Genomic DNA, 27,715 nt, shown 5'->3' with positions numbered 1-27,715 from the left:
TCAGGCCATGTCTGAAAGAATCTAAGAAGCAGATCCTAAATGGGGGCCTATAGTTTCCTCAAGAGCCAAGGTTCAGCTGGGTCAGCTGGGAAGACATAGCAGGCTGTGTCTGGCCAAGAAAGATTAAAGACTGCAAGATGCACTTGTCCTGGTGGAGTCCACCAAAGCAATCATGTAGATCAGAGACCAAAAAAGGCCAAAGGGAAGCATAATGGATTCAAATCAGTGATAAGACTCCAGTGATAAGGGGCCTCATAAGTCATAAAAGGGAAAAAAGATTAAAATTTGAAGGACTAGGCATTCATCTAAAGTGAAAGAGTTTATTTAATTTTTGATGGTTTAAGTCCAAAGCTTCTCTTAAAAGTCATACATTACAAGTCTATGTGATATGTAATTATATCTTGAAATAGGGACTTTGGTAATATGACAAAGATATTTTATCATTAAATTTTCTTCTAAGAATATAAGAGAAATATGCAAAATATGTATATATTAGTTGCTATAAACATACAAAGAGTAAATAAAAGACCTTTACTTGTCAGGTGGGCAGAAATCCCGCTAGTTAAACAAATTGACAAACAAACAAACAAAAACTCAATATATACTCTTTGTCATTCTGAAAATGTTTTTCTGTCTAGTTGGTTTGTTGAGATGGGTAGAAGCTCTAGTATAATATAATTATCCCTTATATTTCTTAATATTTCTAAATCCATGCTACCATCAAATCCTTCAGGAAATATGTTGGTAAGAAGAAATTGTTATAATATCTTGATAAAAGATTGTGTTTCCTCATTTAAGATGACCATTGTATTCATTTTAGAAATTTGAATTGCTCATCATTCTTATGATAACTGACCTATTGTTCATGACCTTGCAGATGTTTTTACAATCAATGTCAACATTATACACTCTGTATACATGCTTTGATAGTTGAAATTATCTCTGGATTTTCATAAATTGACTCTAGACAAATATGGTTAATTGGTTTCCTAGCAGATTCACTATAAAAAAAATACCTTGAATCTTGTTTTACCATATATCTGCTCAGCAGAATTGTTTCCAAAGGAAAAACTAAACAATACAGATAATTTTTAAAGTTACATTTTTTTCACATTTACTTTACATTATCTGTTGGTGGAGCATGCAAATTTGCAACTCAGTTATGATGGAAGCTACTCTCATTTCTTGAGTATTTCTAGGTACCAGCTAAGCATTTTAAAATGAACATCCTTCTTCATTACCAAGAAAAAGTAAACTCCATTTAACACCTACAATATCCCTGTAATATAGATATAATTTATTTCTTACAGATGAAGCCCTGCTTTGGGCTGCCTGGTCAGCAGGGAGTCTGCTTCCCCTTCTCTCCACTCATGCTTTCTCTCTGTGTCTCTCTCAGATAAATAAATACAATCTTTAAAAAAAAAATAGAAGTCAAGAAGATAATCTTTGAAGGGAATGGGAATGAAAGCAGAAAGTCAAGAATAACCAGATGTTTCTGGAATGCATAAACAGATGAAAGAATGTGTCAACTGTGGTAATAAGGATTGAGACAGAGGTTTCTAAATGCTTTTGGGGAAAAGTTTTAAAGGACTTTTTGGATTCCTCTTACTACATCCCACACACATTTATCTAAGGAGGGTGAGTGGAGATGGGTGAGATTATGGAAAGGATTTTTGCTGCTGCCACACAGACAATACAAGGCATCCAATTCTCTATGTGATTCATGAACATGTCTCAACTCAATCAGGTGTGGTGACTGGCCATGACTCTGGAAAGGTAAAGAGGGACCAAGAGTTGTGCTAGGTGACTTCATTTCAGAAGGAAGGAACAGAAAAGCATGTTTAAGCTGCATTGTCAAATTCAATTCTACCTGCAACAATGCTGCTATGGACAATAGCTGACTCCTATGTGTAGTCCTCAGTTGATTCAGGATCCAGAAAGAGGCTAACTCAACAGTCTTTTTTAAGCTCCAGGCCAGAATCTTCAAAACCCAGCTCTATCCCAAAACTATAACAAAATGAATAATCATTCTTGCTTCTACTACTTCCATTGCAACAGTATTGAAGAACTACCGCATACTGCTCAGGCCTGTGTTAGGGACACAGCATAAAACAACATTCCACTCAGACTGTTTACCTGGAGAGAATTTAGTGAAAGGACACAGAATACAGGTAAAGCTACAGAAATTGATCAAAGAAGTTGCAACATCTGGAAGCTAGCAGCAGAAAGTAGAGCCCATCCCCTGTTCTGAAATGAGCATGCAGTGACCACAACCACCACCCAAAGAGAGCTAGAAGTAGGAAGCAAGTACCTGGCCACCTTCTTTCCCAACACACAGCTCAGGAGGAGTTTTTCTTGGAAGGATGCAGCCATTCTAGCACCTTCATTGTGCATCTGGGAGATAATGGGAAGTAAATAGAGCTCTTTTTCTCTTTCTCCCACCTCTGATATCCTGCTGGTTTCTGGCATTGGCCAAACTCACCTGAAACTGGACACCCAAGGAACTCTTGGTGTGATCCATAAGGGTTTAACTTGAGGGGGTAAAGGGAGAAAGAGAAGAAAAGACAAAAGGGGTGAGGTAAGAATTACCAGCAAGCACATCTACATTACCTGTATATCTATAATGTTCCCATGGTATATACATAGCTATATGTTATTGTTCTGTTAAAAAGTCAAAGCACAAAGCTCAGAATTAGTAAATAACTTGTCCAAGTTCAACAGAAATGAGTCGATCTACCAATGGCATTCCAGATTCCAAAACTACTCTATATACCCGGTATCATTCTACTTTACACGTTGTATTACTCCTCCAGTCAAAAAATAGTAAGATATTCAACCATAATTTAACATAAATGATAAATCCCATTGCTTTATGATTCTCAGGAGATTTGATTCCCTGTTGGTAGTGGACCCAAATCATATTCTCAGTGAGCTTAGTTAGGATTTGCAAGAGAATAAGATAGTGGCTGTACATAGTCTGAATGACTTGCTGCTAGGAATAATTAAACCATAGGGATTTGATCCCTAAATGACAATTCTGTTATAAAATCCTCAGGTCTTTCTATTCACACTATCATTGGGAAATCACACTTCTTGCAGAGGTAGGTTGTGGTATTGTGAAAATATATCTTGGAAGGAGGAAATAAATCTTTTACTCAACAACAACAAAAATTATGGGCTGAAACATGATGAATTAGCAAACCCCTTGATTTAAATTTTAGTGATCTTCTAAAAGTACAAGTATTTATAAATGTTCAGTAGAGTAGTAGTTCAAATGAAAACAAAACTGACCAGAGAGAATATTCATTCCATATAATGATTGATTGGCTCCATTTGGGAAAACATTGTTCTAGGTGCCACTGAGGCTATGGGTAATGATTAGATAAACTCTTATCCCTGGAATCACACTTTGGGTTTTGTCTTATTTAAGATGAGACCTGATTTTGTACCCAATATAATAATAGCTACAACTTATTAAGTGCTTTTTACGTGTCAGACACATTTGAAGTTTTATCTGAAAAAAAAAAAAAAAACCTCATAGAAGGGAGTTGCTATGAGAACCAAATTTTATGCATGAGGAAATTTAGACACAGAGAAATGAGTAACTTGGTCAATCCCCATAGCTAGGAATTGGACATGTGGGTTTTCTGGTGAGGTGGTCTCACTGAGGACTCTCAATATCTGTTGACTTTGATGACTCTCAAAACCTAGCTATGAATATTTTCTCTTACTTCATGAAGAAAATTACGGAGTGGTGTTAAATAGCTTCCAAAGTAATGATGCTACTTTTCATAATTATAAGCATCCTATTGTATAATGCTCCATACCCCTTCATAGAGAGTAGCCACTCTTAGGTTTACGATCTACATTAATTATTTAAATAAAGTTAGTTAAAAATGCATTTCATGAAGATGCCTTCACTCAATCTTTTCCACTTCAAAGTGAATGATGACCACCTATCAGGAGACATCAGTCGTCTTAAAAAAAAAAAAATAAAGACCAACCTTCTACAATCTTTGTGTGCCTGAATAGTGCCACAAGCATCTATTTGAGAGAGCCTCAGGGTGAGTGTGAAAGTCAAGAATGCAAAGCCTTATGTGTCCCCAGAGCCACATCTGTCTCCCTATAAATATCTGTCTCTGAGTTTTTGTTGAAATCATGTAGGACTTTGTGTTTTGTTTCATTAAAGGAAAGTCATTGTCATGAAGTACTCAGCTAAATTATCTGATATGTTCAAGCTTGCATTGCATCATTAACTCACAGTAACAAATAGACACTTTAATTGTATGGACACTTGATTTATATGTCAGTAAGTAGATATTCATTCAAATGCCATCCCAGCATCAAAGAGTACTTGTCTATTATGATAATTACTCTAATCTTAAGAAGTTAGGTTAGGATTTACAAAGTAATTATGATTACATTGATTTAGGTGATTTGTCTTGCATTTTATTATCCTGGACAAATAAGTCCAAAGTCCACATGTGCAGAATTGGATAATGCAATGCACAAGAAGGTGGAGGCATTTACAAAATGCCTTACAAAGTGACCCTTGTCCTTCCTTGGCTTTGTACCTATTAGTAGGAGGCAACATAATATTGCCATACCTGGGTTTGTTATTGAAGGATGGTGTAGGTTTTCCACAATGGTCTTTATGGTATTTTTATCCTACAGACAACTGGGGAGATGCACTTGAGGGTATCTTATGTCTTGTCTCAGTTGTATGATTAATATGATTATTATTCCAGTAGTATCATTTACATGTATTGAAAAACTTAAAAATAATTTAGGTTATATATTTTTTCTTAATTTTTGTAAGAGTTAAAAAGAGGTAGAGTTACAATAAAAGTATTGTAAAGTGTGAATATGCTTGTTAATCTTTTCTTCATTATTTTCTCCTCCCCCATACCAGGGAGCCTTTTTAATACATGTTTTCCCTAATCTCTCCTCCAATGAAGGGGTATCACAAATACATATGTATGTATGTATCTATCTGATAGATACATACATATATATTTATGTACTATATATGTATCTTTTTTTATACCAGAAACATAATTGACTTTTGTGCCCCATGAACCAAATTTTGGCCCTGATATTTGGCATTAATAAACAAAACAAAGGAAATCATATGCATATGCATATCATATCTTAAAAGTTAAGTAAGATTTGGTGCTATGAGGACCACCTGAGCAGAGGACACATAAAGGGAAGCACATGCATTGCAGAGTGGGAACAAATGCTTGAAATGATCTTGAGTCGAGAGGGGCAGGAGGACAAAACCTAGCTCTACAGGTATATGCATCATTCGATTCAGTTGTGCAAAACAGATGATGATTTATATACCACATCAAAAATATACTAAGAAACCAAAGATTGCCACCCCCCCCCAAAAGAAAGCAACGTTTAAGGAAATTGTAAGTGAACTAATGTAATAAATCTTGCAGATAAGGTAAAGTCTTTTCAATGTGAAGATTTTCAGGAAAGCATTTAAAATATTACTGCCTTTATAAAAGGAGCTGTATATTAATGTAGATTTTTTAAAAAAGATTTTATTTATTTATTCATGAGAGACACAGAGAGAGAGAGAGAGGCAGAGACACAGGCAGAGGGAGAGGTAGGTTCCATGCAGGGAGCCTGATTTGGGACTCCATCCCGGGTCTCCAGGATCACACCCTGGGCAGAAGGTGGTGCTAAACCGCTGAGCCACCTGAGTTGCCCTAATGTCGATGTTAAAATATCAATTGCATACTGACTAAGCTATTTTTAATGTCACAAATGTTTACAAGTTTTAGGGAAGACTTATCAGATGACATGATGGGGGTAACAGATATGTGACAAGAGACATGCATTTTCATTTCCCTTCTTTTAGCCCTCATTTGAAGCCACGCACACACAATGTTAAAGAACAACTACACAGCAGTGACTGAGTTTATTCTCCTGGGACTGACAGATCGAGCTGAGTTGCAGCCTGTCCTTTTTGTGGTCTTCCTAGTCATCTACCTTATCACAGTGCTTGGCAATGTTAGCATGATTTTGCTAATCAGAAGTGACTCAAAACTTCACACTCCAATGTACTTCTTCCTCAGTCATCTCTCTTTTGTGGACCTCTGTTATACTACCAGTGTTGCTCCACAGATGCTGGTTCATTTCTTATCCAAGAGAAAAGCCATTTCCTTCTTGGGTTGCCTTCTGCAATTCCACTTTTTCATTGCTCTGGTGATCACCGATTATTATATGCTCACAGTGATGGCCTATGACCGCTACGTGGCCATCTGCAAACCCCTGTTGTATGGCAGCAAGATGTCCAGGTGTGTCTGCTTCTCTCTCGTTGCCACCCCTTATATTTATGGCTTTGTGAATGGTCTGGCACAGACCATCCTGATGCTTCGCCTCTCCTTCTGTGGACCCAATGAAATCAACCACTTTTACTGTGCAGACCCACCTCTCATAGTCCTTGCCTGCTCAGACACTTATGTCAAAGAAACTGCCATGTTTGTGGTGGCTGGTTTCAATCTCACCTGTTCTCTAGCCATCATTCTCATCTCATACATTTTCATTTTCTCCACCATTCTGCGCATCCACTCTGCTGAGGGGAGACGCAAAGCCTTCTCCACCTGTGGGTCCCATTTGACGGCTGTCACCATCTTTTATGGGACTCTGTTCTGCATGCACCTGAGACCCCCTTCTGAGACATCTGTAGAACAGAGCAAAATTGTTGCTGTGTTTTATATCTTTGTGAGTCCTATGTTAAACCCTTTTATTTATAGCCTGCGGAACAAAGATGTTAAAAGTGCAATCAGGAAAGTTGTCCAAAAGGAATTATTATTTAAATAGACACTTTGGCCACAGGTAGGTTGTGTGTCATATTATCTGACGAACTAATGAGCATATTTAAAATTAGGAAGTCACTCTGTCATGACATGTTTTGTATCTTTTGTTAATCACATATGGAACTTGAGAGAAGTTATCAAATTATTTGCTAATAGTGATAGTTCCATTTCAGTAAATTAAAAAAAAAAACTCTTAGAAATTTAAGGACAAAACCAGAAGGCATTCTTTTTGCTCCACGAGTATAAAAAAGAACAGAAAATTCCATCCGTCTTACTCATACAAGTAGTTATAAAAGACAGTTACCAAATGATGCTATGTCAATGACTATTTGAGTTTTTAGTTTTTAACAATTTCCAAATTAATATCCAGAACCTTCTCAATCACCATAGGTGAAAATTTTATTTCCCTTTTTCTCTTCATAGAAATCACATAACAATGATTGTCTTTGTGTATCTCAGATTTTGCTCTAAACAATATTTAGAACAATAAATCTGTTCCAATGATATCCTCATTCATAAGACTTTTGATAGAATGGCAACTTTCCTTATAGATTGTTTTTATATCAATATTCATTCCCATAATAAAAGTGATTTAATGGTCATTTTAAATGTGTCATTATGAACTATTTCCATTTTATATTAAGAAATAGAAAATAATGTAAAGACAACCTATGCAAGCAAACTAATCATTATTGTCTTCACCTATGCCAATTTTGCTTCAGACATTTGATATAATCAAATTTTTTCAAATTGAGCCCTCCCTGACTATGTTCCTTTCTCCTTTGCCTTCACTAAACTCTCATTGAATTTAATGTTTTGTATTTTTTTTAATCCCTAAGTAGAGTTCTAATATTTGCTGGTCTTTATGTATCCACAGAATTACATAAAATTATTTTGGTATATTTAAATTGTTATAAATGAAATCATGCTCTCCTGTAAGTTATTCTATTTTCATGAAATATTGTTAGATTCATCCATGCTGAATTATGTAGTATCATTTTCACTCAGATAGTCTACATCAGTATATAAATATACCAGAGATGATCTATCCATTCTGTTAATGATTTTTCTTGTTCCTGGATAATATGAAAATCTAGGAAGACATTTTCCTTTGAAATTTTCAGTATATACCAGTTCAAGAGACCCTCTCATGTACATTCCCTGGAAGGTAATTTCTGGTTCATAAGAAAAGAGCATCTTTAAATTTAGGAGATATTGGGATCCCTGGGTGGCACAGCGGTTTGGCGCCTGCCTTTGGCCCAGGGCGCGATCTGGGAGACCCTGGATCGAATCCCACGTCGGGCTCCCGGTGCATGGAGCCTGCTTCTCCCTCTGCCTGTGTCTCTGCCTCTCTCTCTCTCTCTCTGTGACTATCATAAATAAATAAAAATTAAAAAAAAGTTTTATTAAAAAAATAAATAAATAAATTTAGGAGATATTGCCAAATTGCTCTACCAATGTGCTTTCCTGCAAACGCTGTGTGAGATTGGTCTTCACTCCATATTCTTGCCAATACAATACTATATATTGCTAGGCTTTCAAAATGTCTTCCAATCTGATCAGTGTAAAATGGCTTCATAAGGGAGGTGAAGCGTTTTTAAGTTCTTTGATGCTAATGGCAGAGTTTTCTTTCTTTTCTTTCTTTTCTTTTTAGTTGCACGTCTATATTCTTTGTTCTTTGTTCAGGTGGGTTGTTTTATCTTTATTCCATACATTTGTAATAGCTGCTTTCATAATGTCTACTAGCTACTAACCTTTTAATGATATCTGCAATGTCGATGCTTCAACCTGTTTGTAGCTTGTACTTCACTTTTGTGCCAGACATACTTGGGATAGAAATTTTTCATTTTAATGGGCTTCCAATTTTAATGTTCCTTTATGGTTGTGCTTTGTATGTCTTGTTGAAACAACTCTTTCCTATTATAAAGATATTCTCTTGTATTTTCTTTCAATGCTTTGAAATATTTCATCTTTAAGTCTTTATTTTTTCTGGTATTATAAATGTTGCAAAACAGTCTTTAATTCTGATCTTTAGTGAAAGAAATATGTTTTATATATTTTTTTTAATTTTTGTTGAATTTTATTTTTTTTTATTATTATTTTTTTTATTTATGATAGTCACAGAGAGAGAGAGAGAGGCAGAGACACAGGCAGAGGGAGAAGCAGGCTCCATGCACCGGGAGCCCGATGTGGGATTCGATCCCGGGTCTCCAGGATCGCGCCCTGGGCCAAAGGCAGGCGCCAAACCGCTGCGCCACCCAGGGATCCCTGTTTTATATTTTTTAAAAAAAGACTTCATACATTTCTCGTTAAGATTTGAGTGAGTAATCTCTTTCTAAAATTTTATTTATTTATTAGAGAGAGAGAGAGAGCATAAGCACAAGCAGGGGAGAGGAGGCAGAGAGAGAGACAGGGAGAAGCAGACTCCTTGCTGAGCAGGAGGCCCAATGGGGGCTTGATCCCAGGACCCTGAGATCATGACCTGGCCCGAAGGCAGCCACTTAACCTACTGAGCCACCCAGGTGCCCCTAATTTCCTTCTCTTTCATAGCAGAGAGTACAGTGATAATATTGAAAGGGGTAGATTTTTTAGAATGACTAAGTGACTGACCCAGCACTCCACTCTTAGGTATTTACCTAAAAGGAATGAAAATGTATGTCCATACAAAAACTCATAATGAAAGTTCATAGCTGCATTACTTATAATAACCAAATAGTAAAAGCAACCCAAATGTCCATCAACAGATGAATGGATAAATTAAATGTGGTATATACATACAATAGAACATTAGAATATATAATCAAATAGTTTGGCAATAAATAGAAATTAGGTCCTGATACATGATATATAACATGGATGAATCTTGAATACATTACATTAAGTGAGAGAAGACAGTCACAAAGGATCACATATTCTTTTATTCCATTTAAATGAGATGTCCAGAATAGGCAAATCTATATATAGAGAAAGTAGATCAGTGATTGCTTAGGGGTGGGAAAGGATAAGGAAGTTGGGAGTTTTAGCTAAAAGAGTATAGAGTTTCTTATTAAGGTGATGAAAAGTTCTAAAATCAGTTAAGGCAATGGTTGCACAATTCTGTGAACACTAAAAACCACTGCATTATACATTATAAATGGGTGAATTGTATGGTATGTGAATTCTGTCTCAATAAAACTGTTACCTAAAAGATACTAGGAAAAAAAAAGACTTGCATGAAAATTCTGTCATGTATCAAGCTTTCATATTTGTGTCAGTCTGTTTCTGGTTCTCTCTTGTAGAACCTTGTAGAACCTGGTTCTCCCTTGTAGAACCTCAATGTAGTAGACTATATTTATAAAAATAGTTTTACCACCCCTTTTCTGGAAGTTTGAACACTGGAGAATTTTCTTGAAGTATATCTGAGAGGAGATACAATTAAGACGTATAGAAATACTTTATTCTCCAGATTTCAGTCCTGTTATCTTCCCAGAAGGCACATGATACCACTTCATTGGGCCAGAAGTGTGGCTACGAGAATGAACAAGAAAAAATACCTATTCGTAGTCTGTATTGAGCTCTGTGTCCACCTTTTTGTTTGGTACTTGCCATCACAGGGCTTCTTTACCCAGGGGGGTTAGCATGTGTTGCAATTTGTCATCAGTTGTGCATGCCTTGCTCATCCTTTCTTTCTTCCCAGGCTGGTAATCTGCCACATGCAGATGTAAGAGTTCACAGGGAAAATAGAAACAAAAGTGGAGTGTTATGTTTTTCCCTCTTCAGGCATTAGAAGTGGTCCAATCCCACTGAGCAATTTGTACATCCATCCATGTCATGGTACCCTACTGCTCGCCTTCGGCTTTTTCTTCTGAGACTACTAGTTCTGTAAGTCAATGATGTCAAAAAAACACTCACAGAAGAGATAGGCTGAGCACTGCAAAATTCTAAGTCAATCTAGTTAATTTTTACATATATCTTCAGAATGCCTACAAATGTTTAATTGCTTCATATATAATAAACGAGAGATATGTTTATGGATTTGTTTTTTTCTCCTTTGTATTTTTTCCTCTTTTATAAAATCATGTACAGTAATGAACTAGCATTATCCCTTTTAGCATTTTGCATTTTCTATCCCATCCTAGGTGATTAAGATTTGAAGTGTTTTTGTCGATATTCATATTTCTCCAGCAGTATTTTTCATTGTTTTTGTTAATTGTTGCCCATTATATGTATTTTTACCTTTTTGCTTTCAGGTAAAATTACTTAATTTAATTACTGAGTTTCGTAATTTATTGTGAATATACATACTTAGATCTATTTTATAACTTCTTTAATTACTGAGTTTCGTAATTTATTGTGAATATACTTACTTAGATCTATTTTATAACAACTTCTTTTGTATTTCTAAAATATGTTATTTATCTTTCCCCCCTTTTCCTTGCATGAATTAAATTGTGTTTTCTGAATAACTGATTAATGATTTTATCATCTCCAGATTGTCAGCTTCAGAAGGCAAGATCCTTGTCTGCTTTTGCTCATTTTACTTTATTTATTTTTCAAGATTATCTATTTATTTAGTTAGTTTTAAAAAGATTTTTATTTATTTATTCATGAGAGGCACAGAGAGAGAGGCAGAGACATAGAGGGTGAAGTGGGCTCTTTGCAGGGAGCCTGATGTGGGACTTGATCCATGGGCCCAGGATTACTACCTGAGCTGAAGGCAGACACTCAACCACTGAGCCACCCAGGCTTCCCTCAAGATTATTTATTTTAGAGATATAGTGCTTGAGTAGGGGGGAGAGAAAGCAGGAGAGGGAAAGAATCCTTAAGCAGACGCTTCACTGAGCATGGAGCCCTACGCTGGGCTCAACCTCAGGACCCTGAGATCATGACCTCAGCCAAAACTAAAAGTAAGACGCTTGTCATACAGGTGGGCCTTACTCATTATCTTAAATTCAGCATATTCCCCAAATATGTGGGGAATATAAGTGATTCTTAATAAATCTGGATTAACAAACTCTCATTATATCATTTGCATTACAACTTGATGGTAAACTCTCCTCTGCCTTATTTTCCACCATTATCTTAATGAATTCTTACCTATTGAAAACACAACAGTGACACTTTATATATCCCTGCTTTATCCATCCCACGATGATACAGAAACTGTTTAAGAACACAAATCTTAACACTTTATCTTATATTCTCTACATTGACAGTATAGTGGTAAATACAAAATTTTCCTTGGATATTTTTAACCTCGTGGATGAATGACTGAATGAGTGAATGAACAAATGAATGAATGCCAGTGAATCTGGAGAAAGTTTAGCACAATGTAAGCTTGTCCATTTCTTAGTGAAACTATCAACAACATGATATCAAGGACTATTGACTGGCCTGTTTGAATCCCAGACTCATAATTTGTAATTTGCCTTGGCCAGGGAAAGTTACTTAATCTTTCTAAGCCTTAGTTTCCCATCTGTAAAATGAAGATAATAGTACTAATGCCCCATGGAGTTGTGTGAAAAATTACTGGACTCATGCTTGCAAAGTGCTAAGTCTAAATCTGGCACATATTACATGTCCAATGCCTAAGGCCTATAATTAATTCCCCTCATTCTGATTTCTTTCTCGTGGTTTCTTACACAAATTAGTCACTTACTCCATTTCATCTCCCTACAGATTTCATTTTTATGAGAGAAAGAAGTATGCTCCATAAAATACAAAGTTACCTGGGAGGGGATAACCAAGACTTGTTGCGTCTTCACAGAATTAGGTACACACTGCACACTCCTTACATTATTCCAAAAGTATCTGTTGATCAACTATCACCTTCCAGGGCCTAGGCTACATGCTGAGATCACGGTCCTGGCCCAGATGGGCTTTCAATGTCGTGGTGGCAAGAGAGACATTGGCAGGTAATTAAACAGGGTGTGTTAGACTGCGATGGGGGCAGGGTGCCCGGAGCACTAGGGTCTTGGTTCAGGGGGGACAAAGAAAACCTCTTTTGAGAAGACATGTATTTGAGCCTTTCCTATGGGGAGAACAACTTGAATCTGGGGGGAATGAGGAAGGAGCTGAGTGGAGAGGAAGCTCAGAGAATATTTAAACCCAGCTATGTATGGACAGAAGGACAAATTGTGACTGCAGGTTGAGGCATGGCAGCTACGTACAATTGAAGATGGAGTCCACTTGGGACATGAAGACAGGCATGGAAGTCTACCCTGCCACTTAGCAGCTCTATGGCACTGGGGGTGTTAGTCCATCACTGGCGCTTTAGTGGAACCTCTGTCTCTTTAGTCAAATGTTCACGATGGAGTGCCTGCCTCTTGGGTTATTTTGAGGACATGGAATCATCTACTTGAGAGTTGTCCACACCTAGGAAGTACTCACCAAGGCATTTGACAATGACCTGTGTGTTTCACCATTCTACCTGTGACTCACTTTCCCCAAGACTTTGACGTTCATCAGAGGGGACATTCTGAGAGCTCTGGATTTTAGGAGAAGACATAGTTTTAGAGTGAAAGAACAAAATGAAAAAAAAAAATCAGCCTATCATCCAAATTTGAAGTTGAATCTCTTTTGTGTGCCTTCCCCAGAGGTCTTAGGGTAAATAGGAAATTTGACATTAGGGACTGTAAGACTGAGGCATGTGATTAGCTTTCTGATCTGAGAGTGTCCCAATTAATCCCAGAGGCATGATTCCCTACATAACACTCATCGCTGCTATTCTCAAGTTCTGAGATTGGCTTGAAGACCTGTCCCTACCTCCCACATCCTGGTATAAATGCAGCTACATTTACAGCTTAGAAGGGCCTCAGTGAACTTCCTTAATCAGAGGTGAGAAAATAGGTGCATTTTAGAACCAGAAGTTAGTCATTGAAGTTAGAACATTTTTATGTTCTTCATTTTTAGTCAGGAAGGGATTGCAAGAAAGTCTTAAAGTGAGGCACACCAATTTATACCCTGTTTGCTTGAAATATGCCCAAGCAATGCCTCTTGTTCTCAGCTTCTGAGTTTGAACCTCAATGAATTTCCCTGACAACAGGCTTTTGAGATTTCCATTGATCTCCCTGTAACATATTTTATAGATGTTTCATGGTGCAAAAACTAAGAAAGGCAAACAATAATTCTCCTAACTAACATAGTGAAATGCAAGGACATTTTAAGGCATGGGATAGAGCTTACCCTAAATGAAGTCCTTAGAGTGAGAGCTAGATCTATGATCCCCTTATGTTTTTTTGGTAAGATTGTGAGTGGATTCATTTATCTTGTTTTAACATTATTATTTTCATTAGTTTTTTTTCATTGAATTCATATAAAAAATAAGCTGAAAGACCATTCTTACAATGAATTCTTGCTAAAAGTTTTTATTAACTTTTCTTCCTTTATTTTGGAAACAAAAGTATTCTCATTCACTCATAATTGAATGGGCTACAATATTCATCTAGGCAGCTAAACTTTGACCTGTGTTACCCTCTAGCATTTCTTACCAGGGCTCTATCATTGCTTTGTAATTTTTTTTCTCCTTTGCGTTTTCTTTTTTCTCTCCTCATTTTGCAGAGTTGGGCGTTTTCCATCCTCTTTTATATCCCCAGATGACCAACAGGTATATGAAGATGCTCAACATCACTACCCATCAGGGAAATGCAAATCAAAACCACAATGAGATGTCCCCTAATATCCATCAGAGTGGCTAGAATCCAAAAGATAAGAAAAAAGTGTTGGCAAAGATGTGGAGTAAAACAACATTCATTCACTGTGGATAAATAATTGGTGCTGTCACTGTGGAGGATAGTACAGAGGTTCCTCAAAAATTAAGATAGAAATATTGTATAATCCAGTGGTTTCTCTACTTGGTATTTACCCAAAGAGAAGAAAAACACTAATTCAAAAACATATATGGACACCTATGTTTTTTGCAGCATTGTTTAAAATAGCCAATATATGGAAGCAACTCAAGTCTTCATAGATGAATAAAGAAAAAACATATAAGTATACAATAGAATATTACTTAGCCATTTGTGACAACAGAGATTGACCTCAAGGTTGTTATGCTAAGTGAAATAAGCCAGATAGTAAAAGATAAATACCATATGATTTCACTTATATGTGGAAACTAAAAAAAAACAAAAAACAAAAACAAAAGAAATTAATAAACAAGAAGCAGAAACAGATCCTTAAATACAAACTCATGGTAGCCAGTGGAGAAATGGGTAGGAGAGGGACAAAATGGAGGAAAGGATGTAGGAGATACAGGATTCCAGTTTTGGAATGAATAAATCATGGACATAAAAGGTATATCATGGGGAATATAGTCAATGATACTGTAATAGTGCTTTATGGTGACAGATGGTAGCTACACTTGGGATTAGGATAGCATATACATATTATTTATAGCATAATATATAAGAGCTGTCAAATCAGTATGTTGTACACCTGAACCTAATATAACATTGTGTCCCATTTATGTACGTTATATGTATCAACCATGTGTATATATAAAGAATAGAGCAGTATTAATGGATATCAGTTATTTTAGTTGTACTAAGTATGACTAACAATTTAAGAAGGAATGACAAAACATGAAAGTATCGATGCTAAAGAAAAATGTAAATTTTGCAATAGCTAGAGATAATCTAAATGCTATCTTTAGTGATTTCTGAAAACTAGCAACTAGAGACAACTAGCCATATGGATATGGATACCATCCATTAATTTACCAAGTGACTTTGAGCATTTAACTTTCTATTCTCAGCCTTAGCTTACCCCTATGTTAGATGAAACACTTGACTTAATTACTCTTTTTTTAAAGAATTATTTATTTATTTGAGAATGAGGAAGGGCAGAGGGAGAGAATCTTCAAGCAGACTCCCCACTGAGAGTGATCTTAGGATCCATGAGATCATAACTTGAGCCAAAACCAAAGATCTGACACTCAACTGACTTAACCACTTACGTGTGCTTTGGCTTAATTATCTCTAAAATAATGTCCATATGGAATATTTTGTGATTGGTGAGATTCTATGGATTTTAGCACTTAAATCCTTTCATGTAGTATTCACTCAATATGTTCTATGAAATAAATGGATTCTTAAAAATCACAACAATTTAAGGCAGAATTTTTTTTTTTAAGTCATGAAAATGATATTAGTCTCTGGGAAAGAATGAAACTAAGAGGGGATAGTCAGGGATAAAGTTTTCCTGGTATGCATAAACAGATGAAAGGGGTGTCCATTGTGGTAACAAGGATTGAGGCAGAGATTTCTTCTTTTTTTTTAAAGATTTATTTATTTATTCATGAGGGACATAGAGTGAGAGACATAGGCAGAGGGAGAAGCAGGCTCCCTGCAGGGAGCCTGATGCGGGACTCGATCCCAGATCCCAGATCACGACCTGTGCCGAAGGCAGGCGCTTAACCGCTGAGCCACCCAGAAGTCCCGAGGCAGAGATTTCTAAATGACTTTGGGGAAAAGTTTTAAAGGACTTTTTGAATTCCTTTTACTACTTCCCCCACACACTTATCTAAGTAGGGTGAGTGGAGATGGGTGAGATTATGGAAAGGATTTTTGCTGCTGCCACACAGACAATACAAGGCATCTAATTCTCTATGTGATTCATGAACATGTCTCAACTCAATCAGGTGTGGTGACTGGCTCTGGCTCTGGAAAGAAAAAGAAGGACCAAGATTATGCTAGGTAACTTCATTTCAGAAGGAAGGAACAGAAAAGCATGTTTAAGCCGCATTGTCAAATCCAATTCTACCTGCAACAATGCTGCTATGGACAATAGCTGACTCCTGTGTGTAGTCCTCAGTTGATTCAGGATCCAGAAGGAGGGTAACTCAACGGTCTTTTTAAGCTCCAGGCCAGAATCTTCAAAACCCAGCTCTATCCCAAAACTATAACAAAATGAATAATCATTCTTGCTTCTACTACTTCCATTGCAACAGTATTGAAGAACTACCGCATACTGCTCAGGCCTGTGCTAGGGACACAGCATAAAACAACATTCCACTCAGACTCTTTACCTGAAGAGAATTTAGTGAAAGGACACAGAACACAGGTAAAGCTACAGAAATTGATCGAAGAAGTTGCAGCATCTGGAAGCTAGCAGCAGAAAGTAGAGCCCATTCCCTGTTCTGAAATGAGCATGCAGTGACCACAACCACCACCCAAAGAGAGCTAGAAGCAGGAAGCAAGTCCCTGGCCACCTTCTTTCCCAACACACATCTCAGGAGGAGTTTTTCTTGGAAGGATGCAGCCATTCTAGCACCTTCATTGTGCATCTGGGAGAAAATGGGAAGTAAATAGAGCTCTTTTTCTCTTTCTCCCACCTCTGATATCCTGCTGGTTTCTGGCATTGGCCAAACTCACCTGAAACTGGACACCCAAGGAGCTCTATTGGTGTGATCCATAAGGGTTCAACTTGAGGGGGAGAAAGGAGAAAGAGAAGAAAAGGCAAAAGGCCTGGGTGGGGTGAGGTGACAAAGGGAGAATCACCAGCAAGCATTTTTATATTACCGGTATATCCATAATGTTCCCATAGTACACACATAGCCATGTGTTCTTATTCTTATTAAAAAGATAAAGCTGGTGGTGCAGTTGGTTTAACATCTGGCTCTTGATTCTGGACCAGGTCTTGATCTCAGGGTCTTGTAATGGAGCCCAGTCTTGGGATCCCTGCTGAGCGTGGAGCCTACTTGAGATTCTATCTCTGCTTCTCTTTCTGCCCCAAACCTCTAACTCTCTCTCTCTCTCTCTCTCTTTCTCAAAAAAAAAAAAAAAAATAATAATAATGGTAAAGCACAAGGCTCAGAATTAGTAAATAACTTGTCCATGTTCAACAGAAGTCAGTCAATCTACCAATGGCATTCTAGACTCCAAATCTTTCTCTGTATATTAGGTACCATTTTACTTTGTATGTTGTAAACAAGAGAACCTATTACTCCCCCAGTCAAAAAATAATAAGATATTCACCCATAACTAAAATAAATGATGGATCCCATTCTTTTATGATTCTCAGGAGATTTGATTCCCTGTTGATACTGGGGAACAGGCCCAAATCAAGTCCTCGACAAACTTAGGATTTGCAAGAGAATAAGATAGTGGCTGTACATAGTCTGAATGACTTGCTGCTAGGAATAATTAAACCATAGGGATTTGGTCCCTATATGACAAATCTGTTATAAACTCCTCAGGTTCTTCTATCCATGCTATCATTGGGAAATCAGCCTTCTTGCAGAGGTAGGATTTGGTTTTATGAAAATATAGCTTGGAATGAAGAAATAAATCTTTTAATCAACACAAATAAAATTATGGGCTGAAACATATTATGATGAATTAGCAAATGCCTTGATCTAAATTTTAGTGATCTTCTAAAAGTACAAGTATTTATAAATGTTCAGTAGAGTAGTACTTCAAATGGAAACAAAACTGACCGGAGAAGACATCATTCTATATATAATGATTGCCTGGCTCCATTTGGGAAAGCATTGTTCTAGGTGCCACTGAGGCTATAGGTAATGATTAGATAAACTCTTGTCCCTGAGACTCACACTTTGATGTTGAGTGGTATTTTATTTTTAAAAATATTTTATTTAGTTATTTGAGAGAGCCAGCAGGAGTGGTGAGCTGGAAGGACAGAGGGAGAGAGAGAAGGAGACTCTCCAGGGAGCAGAGAGCCCAAAGTGTGGCTCAATTCCAGGATCCTGAGATTATGACCTGAACAAAAGGCAGACACTGAGCTGACTGACCCACCCAGGTACCTCAATGTTGAGGGTTATTTTAGGCTAGACCTGGATCTTCCACTCAATATAATAATTGCCACAACTTATTAAGAGCTTCCTACATGTCAGACATGTTTTAAAATTTTACCTGAATTAAATCCCTCATAGAAGAGAGTTCCTGTGAGAACCAAATTTTATGCATGAGGAAATTTAGACACAGAGAGATGGGTAACTTGGTCAATTCCCATAGCTAGGAATTGGACATGTGGGCTTTCTGGTGAGGAGGTCTCACTGAGGACTTCCAATATCTTTGACCTTGATGACTGTCAAAACCTAGCTATGAATACTTTCTCTTACTTCATGAAGAAAATTAGGGAGTAGTGTTAAAAATCTTTCCAATTCCTTCCAAGTTAATGATGCTACTCTTTATAATTATAAGCGTCCTATTGTATAATGCTCTGTACCCCTTCACAGAGAGTCAGCCACTCTTAGGTTTATGATCTACATTAATTATTTAAAGTTAATTAAAAATGCATTTCATGAAGATGGCTTCACTCAATCTTTTCCACTTTAAACTGAATTATGACCACTACTAGGAGACATCAGTCTTCTTGAAATAAAGACCAACCATCTACAATCTTTGGGTGCCCGTATAGTTCCAGCAAGCATCTATGTGAGAAAGTTTCAGGGTGAGGGTGAATGTTAAGAAAGCAAAGCCTCACGTGTCCCCAGAACCACATCTGTCTCCCTACAAATACTTCTCTCTGAGTTTTTCTTTGTTCAAATCACGTAGGATGTTATGTTTTGTTTCATTGAAAGAAAGTTATTGCCACAAAATACTCAGTTAAATCATCTAAAGTGTTAAAGTTTGCATTGCATCATTAACCCTACAGTAACAAATAAGAGACACTAATTATTTTGACACATGATTTACGTGTTAATAAGCAAATATTTATTAAAACACCACCCCAGCACTGAAGACTATTCAAAACAACAAAATAATTATGATTACATTGATTTAGGTGATTTTATTTTTATTTTATTTTATTATCCTGGCCTTTAAGTCCAAAATCCACATGTGCAGAGTAACGTACATGGGACAACATGTGGACAACACAATGGACAACACAATGAACAAGAATGTTGGAGATATTTACAAAGTACCTTACAATGATCCCTGTCCTGCCTTGGCCCCATAACTCTTAGTAAGAAGTAGTGTAACATTCCACACCTGGGTGTGTGTTAATGAAGGATGGTATAGGTTTTCCAGGATGGTCTTTATGGTACTTTCAACCTACAGACATGTGGGGAAATGCACTTGAGGTATCTTATGTCTTGTCTCAGTTGTCTGATCAATATTATTATTTCAGCAAGAATATTTACATGTATTGTAAAACTCAGAGTTTATGTTATAGAATATTTTTAAATTTTGGTGAGAGTTAAAAGGAGGTAGAGTTATAAGTATTATAGGGTGTGGATATGTTCGTTAATCTTTTTTTCATTATTTTCTCCTCCCCCATGCCTGGGAGCCTTTTAATGCATGTTTTCCCTAATTTCTCTTCCAATGAACCATTGATACCACTGATATATATGTATGTGTATATCTTATACATAGATATGTCTGCGTGTGTGTATATATATGTGTGTGTATATATATATGTACAGTTCATATACTCTACATTATTTTTTTAATACTAAAAATATAATTGACTTTTGTGCCTCATGAACCAAATTTTGGTCCTGATTTTTGGCATTAATAAACAATACAAAGGAGATCCGATGCTGAGTCTTAAAAGTTAAGTAAGATTTGGAGATATAAGGACCACCTGAGCAGAGGACACATAAAGGGAAGGACATGCATTGCTGAGTGGGAACAAATGCTTGAAATGATTTTGAGTCAAGAGGGGCAGGAGGACAAAACCTAGTTCTACAGGGATATGCATCATTTGATTCAGTTGTGCAAAACACATGATGATTTATATACCACATCAAAAATACACTGAGAAGGAAGGGAAAAGAAATGTTGGGAAATATCAGGAAGGGAGACAGAACATAAAGACTCCTAACTCTGGGAAACGAACTAGGGGTGGTGGCAGGGGAGGAGGGCGGGGGGTGGAGGGGAATGGGTGACGGGCACTGAGGTGGACACTTGATGGGATGAGCACTGCGTGTTTCTTTGTATGTTGGTAAATTGAACACCGATAAAAATTAATTTAAAAATAAATAAATAAATAAATAAATAAATAAATATTGAATATGTATAAAAAAAAAGAAAATTAAAGAGGAAGAAAAAATATACACTGAGAAAGCAAGGATTGTCATGTCTCCCCCCACCAAAAAGCAACATTTAAGGACATTTTAAGTGCACTAATGTAATAAATCTTGCAGATAAGGTAAAGTCTTTTCAATGTGAAGACTTTCATTAAAGCATTTAAATTATTACTGCCTTTATAAAAGGAGCTCTCTACTAATTGAGATATTTAAAATATCAATTGCATTGACTAAGCTATTTTTTTATGTCGCAAGTGTTTAAAGTTTTAGAGAAGACTTATCAGATGACACGATGAAACATTTATTTCCCCTCTTTTAGCCCTCATTTGAAGCCACGCACACACAATGTTAAAGAACAACTACACAGCAGTGACTGAGTTTATTCTCCTGGGACTGACAGATCGAGCTGAGTTGCAGCCTGTCCTTTTTGTGGTCTTCCTAGTCATCTACCTTATCACAGTGCTTGGCAATGTTAGCATGATTTTGTTAATCAGAAGTGACTCAAAACTTCACACTCCAATGTACTTCTTCCTCAGTCATCTCTCTTTTGTGGACCTCTGTTATACCACCAATGTCTCTCCACAGATGCTGGTTCATTTCTTATCCAAGAGAAAAGCCATTTCCTTCTTGGGTTGCCTTCTGCAATTCCACTTTTTCATTGCCCTGGTGATCACCGATTATTATATGCTCACAGTGATGGCCTATGACCGCTACGTGGCCATCTGCAAACCCCTGTTGTATGGCAGCAAGATGTCCAGGTGTGTCTGCTTCTCTCTCGTTGCCACCCCTTATATTTATGGCTTTGTGAATGGTCTGGCACAGACCATCCTGATGCTTCGCCTCTCCTTCTGTGGACCCAATGAAATCAACCACTTTTACTGTGCAGACCCACCTCTCATAGTCCTTGCCTGCTCAGACACTTATGTCAAAGAAACTGCCATGTTTGTGGTGGCTGGTTTCAATCTCACCTGTTCTCTAGCCATCATTCTCATCTCATACATTTTCATTTTCTCCACCATTCTGCGCATCCACTCTGCTGAGGGGAGGCGCAAAGCCTTCTCTACCTGTGGGTCCCATTTGACGGCTGTCACCATCTTTTATGGGACTCTGTTCTGCATGTACCTGAGACCCCCTTCTGAGACATCTGTAGAACAGAGCAAAATTGTTGCTGTGTTTTATATCTTTGTGAGTCCTATGTTAAACCCTTTTATTTATAGCCTGCGGAACAAAGATGTTAAAAATGCAATCAGGAAAGTTTTCCAAAAGAAATTGTTAAATTAAGTAGACACTTTGGTCACAGGTATGTAGTATGTATATCTCATTATCTGGCCATTTGATGAGCATTTAAAATTAGCAAGTCACTTTCTGTCATTATATATTTTTTGCCTTCCATAATTTGCCAATAGACTTAGAAGAAGATATCAAAATATTTGCTAGCATTTAAAGTGTCATCTCAATGAATAATAATAACAACAACAACAATAATAATAATAATAAACATTCATAGAAATTAAAGACAAGATTGAAGTCATTGCTATTGCTCTATAAATCAACAAACAACAAAAGGCAAAAGACAGATATACCAAATGATGCTTTGTCCATAATCATCTGTTTGATTTTTGTAGTGCTTAATAATTTTCAAACTAAATTCCAGAAACTTCTTAACCATAGCAGGTAAGCATTATTTTTCTTGTTTCTTTTTGCCTTTATAGGCAAAATAGATCATGTAGTAATTAAGATCCTTAGGTATCTAAGATTACTCTAAAAAATATCTTTATACTGATAATACTGGTTTGATGGAATCCTCATTCATAAGGGTTTTGATGGAATGGCATATTTTCCTTAGAATTTTTAAAAAATTAATATCCACCCCCATCATAAAACTGGTTTTCTGGTTTCACTTGTTAATTTTTCATTAAGAAACATTTCCAACACACGCTAAAAAATAGAAAATAATATAAAAACCTGTGCAAGCAAAAGTGATTATTAAGTGTTCACCCATGCCAGTTTGCTTCAGACATTTCACATAATCAGTCTCAAACTGAGCCCTTCCTGCCTGATTCTATTCCTCTCTTCATTGCCTATACTCAAGTCTCACTGAATTTAGTATTTCTTATCTCTATATAGAGTCCTAATATTTGCTGGTCTTTATGTATCCACAAAATTACATAATGTTATTTTGGTATATTTAAGACTTGTTATAAATTAAAATATGCTATCTTTCTGCAACTTATTCTATTTTCATGAAATATTGTTAGATTCATCCATGCTGAATTATGTAGCACCAATTTTCACTGAGATAGTCTACGCACCATATAAATATACCACAGTCTATCTCTTCATTGAATTATTGATAGATGAATACATTTTTCTTATTCCTGGATAATATGAAAATATGGCAATGCGTTTTCCTCTGAAACTCTCAGTGTGTACCAGTTCAAGAGACCCTCTCATGTACATTTCCTTGAGGGGAATTTCTGGTTCATAAGAATAGAGCATCTTAAATTTAGGAGATATTGTCAAATTGCTCTACCAATGTGCTTGCCTGCAAACGCTGTGAGAGATTGGTCTCGCTCCATATTCTTGCCAATACTATGTATTGCTAGGCTTTCAAAATATCTTCCAATCTGATCAGTATAAAATGGCTTCATAAAGGAGGTGAAGTGTTTTTAAGTACTTTGATGCTAATTGCAGAGTTTTTGTGTGTGTGTGTGTTTTATTTATTTATTTTTTTTAGTTGTACGTCTATATTCTTTGTTCTTTGTTCAGGTGGGTTGTTTTATCTTTATTCCATACATTTGTAATAGCTGCTTTCATATTGTCTACTAGGTACTAACCTTTTAATGATATCTTCAATGTCGATGCTTCAACCTGTTTGTAGCTTGTACTTCACTTTGTGCCAGACACACTTGGTGGGATAGAAATTTTTCATTTTAACGGACTTCGAATTTTAATGTTCCTTTATGGTTGTGCTTTGTATGTCTTGTTGAAACAACTCTTTCCTATTATAAAGATATTCTCTTGTATTTTCTTTCAACGCCTTGAAATACTTCATCTTTAAGTCTTTATTTTTGCTGGTATTATAAATGTTGCAAACAGTCTATAATTCTGATCTTTAATGAAAGTAATAAGTTTTCTATTTTTTTTAAAAAAAGACTCCATACATTTCTCATTAAGATTTGAGTGAAAATTCTGTCATGTATCAAGCTTTCATATTTGTATCAGTCTGTTTCCAGTTCTCCCTTGTAGGACCAATCTGTCAATTCCTTCCTTGATGTAGTAGACTATATTTATAAAAATAGTTTTACCACCCCTTTTCTGGAAGTTTGAACACTGGAGAATTTTCTTGAAGCATCTCTGAGAGAAGATACAATTAAGATGTATAGAAATACTTTATTCTCCAGATTTCATGCCTGTTATCTTCCCAGAAGGCACAGATACCACTTCATTGGGCCAAGGTGTGGCTACAAGAATGAACAAGAAAAAAAAGCTATTCATAGTCTGTACTGAGCTCTGTGTCTGCCCTTTGTTTGGTACTTGCCATCACAGGGCTTCTTTACCCAGGGGGGTTAGCATGTGTTGCAATTTGTCATCAGTTGTGCATGCCTTGCTCATCCTTTCTTTCTTCCTAGGCTGGTCTGATTCCCAAACCTGAATCTGCCACATGCAGATATGAGTTCACAGGGAAAATAGCAACAAAAGTGGAGTGTTATGTTTTTCCCTCTTCAGACATTAGAAGTGGTCCAATCCCACTGAGCAATTTGTACATCCATCCATGTCATAGCACCCTACTGCTCACCTTCGGCTTTTTCTCCTGAGACTACTAGTTCTAGAAGTCAATGGTGTCAAAAACACTCTCAGAAGAAATAGGAGCTGAGCAGAGCAGGTTTCTATGAGGTCAAGGTCAATCCTATTGATTTTTTAAAAAGATTTTCATATCCCTACAAATGATTTAATATTTTGTTTCTAAAAACTGAGAGATATGGTTATGATTTTGTTTATTTATGTTTATAATTTTTTCCTTTTATTATCTTATGTCAATTAACAAGCTAGTTTTACCACTTTTATCATTATGTACTTTCTCAACTTTGCGGAGTAAAATCTAAGAGTGTATTTTTCCTGCTATTCATGTATCTTTAGCAGTATTTTTTAAATTGTTTTTGGTTACTTGATGCCTATTATGTACATTTCTACCCTTGACTTTGAGGCTCTGAGTCCTTTTAAACATGAATTTCATATTTTATTGTGGAGATAGATATTTAGGAATATTTTTTAACAATTTATTTTGTCCTTGAATGCATTTTCTCTATGGTTTTCTCCCTCTCCTGCCATGAATTAAGTTGCATTCTTCAAACTCATTTTTAGTTTTTGAGTCTACTTTTGGATTATTATACATTGTATTTTCTATTTTTTTAAAGATTTTATTTATTTATTCATGATAGACACAGAGAGAGAGAGGCAGAGACACAGGCAGAGGGATAAGCAGGCTCCATACCAGGAGCCCGACACGGGACTCGATCCCGGGACTGGGCTGAAGGCAGGCGCCAAACCGCTGAGCACCCTGGGATCCCCTGTATGTTCTATTTTTAATAAATTACTTTAAATTTGGATAGACATAATGATTTACCTAAGTCTTCATTACTCATATTGGTGTGTAGTAATAAAAGGATTATGAAGTATTTTAATTGTGGGTACTGCTGCTCTATCTTACATGGTGTCATGAAGTATATGATATATGATTGATAATAAATTATAAATTAAAAATAAACTGTTGCGATATTATGTCACATATGACTGTAATTATAATTTTGTTGCATATTATTAATGTTCCTTTAATATTAGCGTTTTTGTCAATGACTCACTACTGTTCTCTTTGCATCCACTTTTCATCTTGGGTCAAGTTTTCACCTACATGATTTATACTCTTATTTATTAGTCCTTAATGACAGTTCCTATGAGAGAGAGACTCTGTTTTTACTTTTCTAAAACTGTCTCAATTTAATTTTTAACTCTCAAGGAGGAATTCATTTGGGTATGGCTTTAGATAGATTGATATCTTCTTTCAACATGTAGAAAATATTTAATTTCCTGCCTGTAATAATTTGTTCTTGAAAAGATTGTATTACTAGATTATCTGTTATTTCTGTGTAGGTAAATTTTCTTCCCATTTTAAATTTGGTGTTTTTAGTTTCAATTTCTGTCTTTGTTGGTATTAGCTGTTTTTTCCTGCTCCATCTTTGGTGGTTCTGTGGCTAATTTCTCTGAGTAAGCCCTATCTTCTATGTTCTCACAGTATCATGAATCTTTAATGTACGGGACTTTTCACAACTCTGAGTTAACATCTGTATATTTGTGTGATTAATTCACAATTGTGTCATCTCCAGATTGTCGGCTCCACAAGACAAGGTTCATATCTGGTTTTTTTCACAATTGTGGGCAATTTAAAATATTAAAGCCAGTATTTTTCTCAAACCTAGAATATAGATCATTCTCAATATATATATATTGAATAAATAAACTATTATTATGCCCTTTTCATTCTGATTAGCTCATTGCAGGATCTATCTCTACCACTTTCCAAAATGATTTTCACAAATTCTACTCATTGAAAACTTGACCATGAAATTTTAAATATGCATACCTCATTCCACCGACCATGAAACAAACTGTTTAAGGACACAAATCTTTCACTTTCTCTTATATTCTCTACATTGACAGTATAGTGGTAAATACATGATTATCCCTGAATGTTTTTAACCCTGTGGATGAATGAGTGAATGAATGAATGAACAAATGAATGAATGCCAGAGAATCTGGAGAAAGTTTAGCACAGTGTGAGCTTGTCACATTTCTTGGCTAAACTATCAACAACGCAATATCAAACCCTACTGACTGGCCTGTTTGAATCTCGGGCTCCCAATTTATAATTTGCTTCTGCCCAGGAAAGTTACTTAATCTTTCTAAGCCTCAGTGTCCCATCTGTAAAATGAAGATAATAGTACTAATGCCCCCTGGAGTTGTGTGAAAAATTACTGGACTCATGCTTGCAAAGTGCTAAGCCTAATACCTGGCACATATTGCCTGTCCAATGCCTAAGGCCTATAATTAATTCCCCTCATTCTGATTTCTTTTTTTGTGGTTTCTTACACAAATTAGTCACTTACTCCATTTCATCTCCCTACAGATTTCATTTTTATGAGAGAAAGAAGTATGCTCCACAAAATGCAAAGTTGCCTGGGAGGGGATAACCAAGACTTGTTGCGTCTTCACAGAATTAGGTACACACTGCACACTCCTTACATTATTCCAAAAGTATCTGTTGATCAACTATCATCTTCCAGGGCCTGGGCTACATGCTGAGATCACGGTCCTGGCCCAGATGGGCTTTCAATGTCATGGTGGCAAGAGAGACATTGGCAGGTAATTAAACAGGGTGTGTTAGACTGGGATGAGGGCAGGGTGCCTGGAGCACTAGGGTCTTGGTTCAGGGGGGACAAAGAAAGCCTCTTTTGAGAAGACATGTATTTGAGCCTTTCCTATGGGCAGAACAACTTGAGTCTGGGGGGAATGAGGAAGGAATTGAGTGGAGAGGAAGCTCAGGGAATATTTAAACCCAGCTATGTATGGACAGAAGGACAAATTGTGACTGCAGGTTGAGGCATGGCAGCTACGTACAATTGAAGATGGAGTCCACTTGGGACATGAAGACAGGCATGGAAGTCTACCCTGCCACTTGGCAGCTCTATGGCACTGGAGGTGTTAGTCCATCACTGGCACTTTAGTGGAACCTCTGTCTCTTCAGTCAAATGTTCACAATGGAGTCCCTACCTCTTGGGTTATTTTGAGGACATGGAATTATCTACTTGAGAGTTGTCCACACCTAGGAAGTACTCACCAAGGCATTTGA

At 36.6% G+C, this 27,715-nt stretch overlaps 2 protein-coding genes across 2 annotated transcripts; both read left to right on the top strand.

Moving 5' to 3' along the window:
* Positions 1-5,898: 5,898 nt before the first annotated feature.
* On the top strand, positions 5,899-6,837 carry LOC112930630 (olfactory receptor 5M5-like). The gene has a single exon (XM_026012970.2). It carries the CDS (start codon positions 5,899-5,901, stop codon positions 6,835-6,837), a length of 939 nt encoding a protein of 312 aa, XP_025868755.2.
* Positions 6,838-21,153: 14,316 nt separating this feature from the next.
* Positions 21,154-22,089, top strand: LOC112930586 (olfactory receptor 5M5-like). The gene has a single exon (XM_026012927.2). The coding sequence runs from the start codon at positions 21,154-21,156 to the stop codon at positions 22,087-22,089; it is 936 nt and encodes a 311-aa protein (XP_025868712.2).
* The last annotated feature ends 5,626 nt before the right edge of the window (positions 22,090-27,715 follow it).

Source organism: Vulpes vulpes, chromosome 5 (genome assembly GCF_048418805.1).
Source record: "Vulpes vulpes isolate BD-2025 chromosome 5, VulVul3, whole genome shotgun sequence".
In the NCBI taxonomy this organism is placed as follows: Eukaryota; Metazoa; Chordata; class Mammalia; order Carnivora; family Canidae; genus Vulpes; species Vulpes vulpes.
Note: the sequence above shows the minus strand (reverse complement) of the source record. Positions and strands in the feature narration are given on the sequence as shown.